The sequence below is a fragment of the Nelumbo lutea genome, chromosome 1 (assembly GCF_056320005.1).
Source record: "Nelumbo lutea isolate HS-2025 chromosome 1, American lotus-T2T, whole genome shotgun sequence".
Taxonomy (NCBI): Eukaryota; Viridiplantae; Streptophyta; class Magnoliopsida; order Proteales; family Nelumbonaceae; genus Nelumbo; species Nelumbo lutea.
Window position 1 is genome coordinate 67,626,164 of NC_142684.1, and position 8,625 is coordinate 67,634,788.

Consider the following 8,625-nt stretch of genomic DNA (forward strand, 5'->3'; position numbering starts at 1 on the left):
ATTGGCGAAGTGAAAGGTTTTTGAAAAAGAATGGTTCATGGGTGAAATGAAACCAGTTGTCTAAACGATTTCCAAGCCAAATAGTCCAACCGCCCGAGTAGATGATGGTTCAAAAATCATGGATTATACAATATAAAATATTATATTTTTTATAAAAAATATAAAATAATATGCCATACACATTATCTATTAAGGGGTTAGTGTTTGACTCAGGGTAGGTTAGACAAATCATGATTTTTGAACTATTGTTAAATCAGACATATTAACAATTTAGCCTGGAAACCATCCAGACAACTGGTTCCATTTCACCCTTAAATTGTTACTTTTCGAAAACCCTTGACTTGGTTAGCAACCCATTTACCCAGGCAATCAAACCATTAACTCGGACAATGGTTTTTAGCTATTTCTTTATTTTAATAATTTTTTATAACAGGTCATTCATTCAAAGCAGATGATCGAACCACTGACCCATAAACTGGTGGCCAAAATGTTTTGGTTCAAGTTAGTTTTTAAAACATTGGGACAAATACCATCCCACCCTATCCTTGATCACCAAAGTTTGGTGTTCTTTGAAACACACCCTAAACCCAACCAACAGTTAAAATAATTGCCCTGATCGGGACAAGGCAATTGGAGCCCTAGTAGGGGCAAGTTAGACTACCATCTTTACTTGGGTTTTTCAAATGCACTATAGAAAAATACAATTGAAAAGATGAAAGTTTGGTTGGTATCAGGTTGAACCCCTAAAGGGTTGGGTTGGGAAACTATGTGTCATTATGTTGGGTTTGAGTAAAAGCATTAGAGAATTAGGTTAGGGTGAAGGAAAACATATTGAACCCGTTTTGTTGTATTTTGGTGATGCCAAATTTGGAGCCGAGGGCAGTGGAGTAATTCCCGAAGTCTGAGGGCTACGGGTCCTGCCTAATAAGAGTGAAAAGACGTTAGAAGCCCTGAGAGTGTTCCCAAGGGCGAGGACTCCGATGGTCAAATTAGCCGAAGGCTCAAAGAAAGCTAAGGTCACCACAAGAGTATAAGTGATAGCTCAAGTATGCCTGTGTACCTTTAGCTATAGCGTCCCTTTTATAGTGGGAGTCGCCTAGGTGGTCACGTAGGGGGACTCAAAGAGGCATCGGCCAACCACGACCCCCTAATTAGCGACTCAGGAGTAAATGCGCCCAAAACATGCACCCATATTAAGTGCTCCATAATCATTAAGGGCAGGAATTACCCAATTGCCCTTAGGAGATTGTCCTCTGTAAAAAATACCCCTAGTCGATGCCGCATGTTAGGGTCTAGCGGACCAACCAAATATACCTACATCATATTTATTTTTTTATTATTTTAAAATTGAATTGAAATCAATTTTAAATTAGTAATTTTTACTTGTATTAAATTTTAATTTATTTAGTAAATTGTTATTGATGTATAATTTAAGTCATGATATTATTCTAAACTTACTATTATTTAAATTTTTTAATAATGTTATAATTTGTTATTATAAATTGAGTGTGAAGACAAACCCATACTAAACCCAACTTGTTGTGTTTATTTTTTATTATTTCAAAATTGAATTTAAATCAATTTTAATTTATTTAGTAAATTGTTATTGATGTGTAATTTAAGTTGTGGCATTATGCTAAGTTTACTACTGTTTAAAATTTTTAATACAGTTAGAATTTGTTATATATTAAGTATAATACTATTGTAATTAATTTTACAATTATTATTGTTAAAATTGAAAATCTGTAATTTACTTTGATTTTTATATTACGTTAATCATTTTAAATGGAAATTAAATGAATCAGTTTATGAATTAGCAACATTAGTTAACTAAATAATTAACTTTGCAAACTATGATTATTAATTGAGTTTAACATATAATAATACAAGTAATATCAACACATGGGCCCATATTGCAAAGAAATCAAAAGTTCAAAGTCTAGGAAAACTTGTTGATGGAAGTCATTTCTTGATAAATCTTTGATACAAAAACTGACATAAATGGGGAAGTTTGCTTTGCAGCTAGAAGAACAAAGCACTAAAGATTTGCTCAAATAAATTATTAGTTAAATAACAGAAACCTAATATACAATGAAATATATATATATATATCGATAGATAGATATGTATGTATGTATATAAACAAAATTCATAGTGGCCATATTTATCTCCTTCACCCTACATTGCCAAAATGGGTCTAATGTATAGAGCTTTACAACTCCAAGATACACACCTGTATAATTCCATAACGGGTCTCTTTTATAGCCTATATATAGGCTGTCCTAATCTAACAACCTGTTCTACTTAGGCAATGTTGCTGGAAACAGGCAGTTTCGCCAATATATGATAAAAATCTATATTATACATTAAAAGCAGCAACCGGTAATCCAGTTTGACAGCACATATTCGATATCTGATCCGAAGATTCAGTCAGATTTCATAAATGGTAATTTGAATATGAATTCGTTAAGGATGTTGGATATTTGAATATAATCAGATTCGATTCAAATTCTAAAAATTTTAATAAATTATTAAAAAAAATATATAACAATTTATATAAAAAAAACAATTTTCAACTACTTTCATCATATATATTAATATTGCATGCCTTTTTATGAAGGTCAGATCCTTTCAAATTGGATAAGGGGTGATCTGAATTCAATCCGAATATATAATATATTATATATAATATTTTATACTTCCTATAAAAAATATAACATTTTGGGAGAATGATGGTTCAGCACAGGGTTAGAATTTTTAGGCCCAAAGTACAGTTGGGGTAGGTGCCAGTTCGGAATTGATGCCAATTCATAGGTGGTCATTGGTGTATAGAGTGGAGGTATTTAATATTTTAAATGTTTATAGGTCTGCAATGGAATCAGAAATCTGCATTGGACCTATCCGTACTTTTCCATAACATTTTATATTATATTATCCATGGTTTTTGAGCCATCATCTACTCGGACGGTTGGACTATTCGGCTTGGAAATTGTCTAGACAACTGGTTTCATTTCACCCTTGAACCATTCTTTGCCGAAAACCTTTGACTTGGTCAGTGACCCATTTGCTTGGGCAGTCAAACCATTGACCCAAACAACAAATTTTGGACATTTTGTATTTTAACTATCTTTTTATTATTTCATATTTTAAGTTGCAATGGCTATTCATTTGGACTGGACTGTCGAACCACTACCCTATAAAGGCAGTGGCCAAAATGGTTTCAGTTCTGGATTGATTTTTAAAACATTGGTATAACCAACTTCAATAAATATTATTAAAATAAAAAATTAACGAAATTTAAAACAACTTTATCAAAAAATACATATCAGAAAAATAATGTTTGTTATGAATTTTGTCTGATTTAACCCAATAAGAAATGGCATAAGAATCTTCTAGCTCAATTTCTTACAACAAAGCCCGTGCATCGCACGGGTCAAGGAATAAAGACTCCGTTAGCTTATGGTACCTAAAGAGTATTTCAATTTTTACCCCTTTACTTCTCACATCAAAGGGTGGCCGAGGTCAACTTAACCATGACAACGAAAAAGTCCTTCCTCAACGTTATCAAGGGACACAATACACAAAAAATTATAATGGGCTTCATTTTGCGAGGTTTTGGGCCTTTCGACCCACTATATGAAACTCAATTCATAGCCTCTCACACTCTTTATCTTTTCATGGAAAGACTTCTTAGGGTTGGATTATTCCAAATTCAGAAAGACAGTAAGTCAATAACGTGCCTTCAAACTTTGTTTCTACTGATATTCGACTACTCTCTCTCTCTCTCTCTCTCTCTCTCTCCCGGCTTATTCTGATCACTTTTAAATAGAGAAACCAAATAATTTGAGTTTAATCTCTTGTTAAATCCAACACAAATGCAGTCACCAGGGTATTAACTTTCTGACAAAAAAGATGCCAATAAATCCTGTAATATTTTATTAAATAACTAAGATGACAATTCTCCATCATGCTTTATTAGGGACATGCATTTGTTTGCTCGTCTAAAGTTTTAATTCAATGAAGCTCGATAACATTTTAAATTTGAAAAAACAATCTTCAACCCCTGCAACTCTCTTTTACGCACGCGTACAGAAATATTGCTCACCACAAGATGAACCACGAAAGCAGAACCCTGGCGGAAAAATGGGATCGGTCCATAAAGAAACAAATATGCGCAAACAGATGTTGAAGTTGGTCTCCGGTAGTATTACATCGGATTTACATATATAACATGGAACGAAGAAGGATTAATATTGAGTTGTTGAAATGCTAGTCGCCGGCGGCCGGCCTGAATAATTAGTCAGCTCATGATCACCGCACAGGCACCTTGATCCAACCATTAGCAAAAGCAATCGCTAAGATGACAAAGGGTGTCGACATACCAAAAATGATAATGTAGGGCAGAGGAGTCTTCATGGGGTTCTCCCCCTCCCTCTCTCCTGCTGTCTGCCAATACCTAAGCAATTCATTCATATTTAGCTTTCTTTTTCTTTCTTTGTATCTGTCACTGAATTAACTACTAAATGTGTACTGTAATAAAAAAAAACAAGGAAGAAGATGGAACCATTTCTTACTGCTGTGGTTCTTCTTCTCTAGTGATGAACTTTTTCTTCCTTGCTGGCTTCACATCTCCATCTCCACCACCTACCAAAAATTACTCATCAGTCATCATTTTTTAAGCCTTGTTTTTTAATATAAATTGCAGGGAAATAAAAGAAAGAAAAGAAGGAAATTAAATTAAACTATCTGATCATGCCTTGATGATAATTCGCCATTTTTATTTACCTAGTTTCGCACGAATTTTAGAACGCTGAGACTGAGGCCTCTTCCTGTGTGGTGACTGAAGGAGGGTGCAACAGATAGGAGGAGGTGACGATGATTTGGAGGGGGAGAAGAGTGAGGGTAGGGTGGAAAGAGAAGAAGAAGAAGAGATACAGATACTACACACCTTTGCTGCCATTTTCCAAATCTCTTGCCCGTTATCCCTTCACCCCATTTCTTATCTTATACCTGTGGACATATCGATGGACACATGTCTTTTTCCTAGACAACGACTCTGTTAATTCCATAAAATGACCATAATGCCCATTTTGTCTATTAACTCAATGTCCCGATAGACCGCGCCTCACAAAACATCCCAACCGTGGGCATGTCTTGCCATACATCGGCAACATCTTCTACATTTATATTTATTATCTATGGGAAGATGGTTTTGATATAGGATGAGATGTGGCTGTACGATTGGTGTGAGGAGCATATCTTCCTTTTTTTATATAGCGACTCTGCCAATTCTTAAATGACTATAATGCCCATTCAACTCATCACTCATGACTCACCGTCTCTCTCGAAATTGCATAGGGTCCCAATAGACCACGCTCCACACGTGTCCCACAGCCAACCGTGCATTTGGGGATATCTCCTCCTTGTTTAATTGCCCATTTGGAGGAACAAAGAAAAGTGAATGTTAGCGGGATCTGCTCCTCACAGGCCACCGTGTAATAAAAACAATTTTTATGAATAGTAATTAATAAATATGAGAGATGTTCTTAATGCATGATAGGATGTACGTGTGAGACGCCTATAAGGTGCCAGACAGATCCAGCGCCAAATGCCATAAGAGATAATTGAAAGCTCGTGGATAGAAGATCCGTAATGCATGGGTGAAACACGGGACAATTGGATACGGTTCGCATCAGACGTGGCCTCACTTTTCATGGGCCATTTTTATAAATGCATCTACAAAATGGGCATACAAATAGCATTAGATATGAGCCATGTCTTGTTAAAGATGGGCTGGGCTGGAGCTGGTTGCGCAGCGTACCGAGAGATGTGTTTAGAGACTCCGGTACTGTTCATTGTTCAATGAGCCTGAGCCATGTGCCCATGTGTCATGTGCGATTCGGCTCTGTTAAATGCACTTTGGGAGAACCGGCATATTGATTAGAGAGCCAAAGCGTGAGTATAACACGTATGTCAACCATTGGGCTCTCTCTCTCTCACATCTAATAACTTGAAACAAGACCTCAAACTCCAAGGGGTTTATTAATACAAGAAATGGAATTAAGGTAGGAAAAGATATTTGACAAAAGTCTTATTTTTTTCATCTTTTCTCTGACCCTATTTTCAACTTTTCATTTTCACCCTAATGTTATAGTTAAAGAAAACTATCCTTATCTCTATCAATTGGAAAGATTGAAAGAGAAGGAACTTCATGTGATTAGGGGTGTCAATTGGACTGGATTTGGTCCAATCCGGTCCAGTCTAATGTGAGTCCATTACAAAAGGACCTGGTCCAATTCAGTCTAATGAATATTTTGGACTATTTTGGACCGGTCCAGAGACTGTTCAATCTGTTCAAATTCCTGTTAATTTAGATTGGTTTCAACTCAAACCTGGTCCATTGACACCTATGTTCTAACCTTCTATCAATGGACCAGATATTGGCTCAATCCAATGTAAATTCATTATGGATGGACTAGGTCAAATCCAATATGTCATACTAGTCCGTCCAGTCCGTCCAAGTTCAATATGTCTTATTGGTTCATCTAATCCGTCCAAATGGATTTTGATTTGGATGGAGTCCAACCCAAAGCCAGTCCATTGACACCCCTACATGTGATTGCTAGTGGAATGGTGGGGAGATCAACTGGGTCAGGTTGAGAAATCTTTTAAGACCTACTTGCTGGCCAAATTTATAATAGGTGTCAGGTTAATTTGGGATGTGTGATAAAAAAGTATTTGATAATAGGAGACCCAGTCAAGCCTCAGTGCTAGAAACAATAAAATTCTATTTACAGTATTTGGATCTTAAGGATTCAGCGACAATGGCAAACATCATAAACAATCATGTTCAAGAAGATGCAAGTTCAACTTTATGTGGATAGATCTTTTGATCCTGATGAGGGGTGATTTGGCCAATCAATCATGTTGTGACACGTGGTACCTTTGAATTGTCTGATGACACCTTGGTGCTACCTGAGGTGACTGACAAAATGTTCAGTGACACGACAACACATACCACCTCTGCTATGAAACTTGAGGACCTTGAAGACCGACCTACACTCCTCCTCCAACTCAGGTAGTCAAATGACCTAACTAGTCAACCTTTGGGGTTCTGACTCACCAACCTGGCAACCTGCATAGCAAATTCACTTAACCTAGGGTAATGTACCCATCCATCCCAAGTCGGGCAGTAGCATGACACTCACCTAGCATGGATAACCCTGCCCTCCGTATGATTTGAAGGAGAGGCAATGTGGGAAGAATGTGTTAGGCCCACATTCACCACATGCCCTGAAGATCACGGGTCGATAAGCTTCGACATTCTCAGATATCCCGAACACGAAACTAGGACCCCTATGCATATATAAAGGCACCTCCTTCAACCACAGAAGACATGTGCGATTTTACTCTCACTAGTTCTCTCACTTTCTAGCACTCTCAAACACTCTTTGCTGACTTAAGCATCAGAGTGCCCATCTCGGGTAAACACTCTGGGTACTCTAACTATTTTTCTTACAGTTAGGCCAACCGACCTCGTCAGCTCGACATCTGAATTGTCCTCCAGCAAGGAGCTACCAGATTGCACACCATCATATTCCAATACTGGCAATATTACTACAACTTATGTGATATTTTTAAAAGACAGTAAAGTATTGCCAGAAGTAGGGAGTATGTGTAAATCTCGTAGAAATTTGGTTGTAGAGTGGTGGGTAATAGTTAAGAGGGTTGGAAGAAACCAAAGTCAAGAAACTTAGTCAGGTTCTTATGTTCTTAGAGATGCAACAAATGTAGTGGTAAAAATGCAGAATTGACTGAGTGTGATTGGACGGAGAAATTTTTGAAGGATCAAGCCTTAGCTATAAATAAATGCTTTCAATCAATACACTTATAAAGCTCATGTATCTAGAAGTCTTAGATTTTATGGTTCACAATATAGTATATGATGTGTGTAAAAGCGGAACCAACAATAAATGGAGTTTAATTTATGAAGTATGAACTACCAAAAAAGGGTAGAGAGTCTAGATGTAAATCGTTTTGCCATGTTAATATAATTTTCTGTTTTGATTTTTGTAAAAAAAACAGAGGGAGGATATTTTTATTCATATAATATACAAAAAAGTTACATTAAAAGATAAAGTAGAATTTTCATAAGTTTTTAAAAGTGTGGAGCACTTTATTTGAGGCATATGGGTGGGGAGGTACAACAAATAAGGTGTCCTTTGGCAATCTCTTTTGAAAGATCTTTTGGAAGATCTGATAATCCAAAGATGTAGTGGACTTTTACATAAGACGAGATGAAAAAAGAAAAGAAGCTCCATTTCTAACTTCCCAAAATAAGCTCAATTTGAGCTTCTTATATCTTTTTAGGGCATAGTCTTTTGGAGGCTAGATCTTCCCCCAACCAAATGGGAAAAGATGAAAATATAGGATGCCAAGCTTCTAAACCTCTAACAACCTGCATGGAAAGACACACCAAATGGGGACTTAGTAGAATAGCAGCTAACTATAGAGACAAGGGGTAAATCAGTCAATTGGTAAATCCTAAGGGAGGGGTCTTCCCATTTGGTCAAATTACAGGGAATGTATGAGTGATGATTATTTTTTTAAGGCTTCATTTGCTTT

The 8,625-nt window shown here is 36.5% G+C and overlaps 1 protein-coding gene across 1 annotated transcript; it reads right to left on the minus strand.

Moving 5' to 3' along the window:
• Nucleotides 1–3,913: 3,913 nt before the first annotated feature.
• Nucleotides 3,914–4,987, minus strand: LOC148875068 (uncharacterized). The gene is made up of 3 exons (XM_088964799.1): nucleotides 4,786–4,987; nucleotides 4,575–4,644; nucleotides 3,914–4,456 (listed from the first exon to the last, which is right to left on the minus strand). Exons 1-3 carry the CDS (start codon nucleotides 4,958–4,960, stop codon nucleotides 4,312–4,314), a joined length of 390 nt encoding a protein of 129 aa, XP_088820925.1. The 5' UTR covers nucleotides 4,961–4,987; the 3' UTR covers nucleotides 3,914–4,311.
• Nucleotides 4,988–8,625: the final 3,638 nt, after the last annotated feature.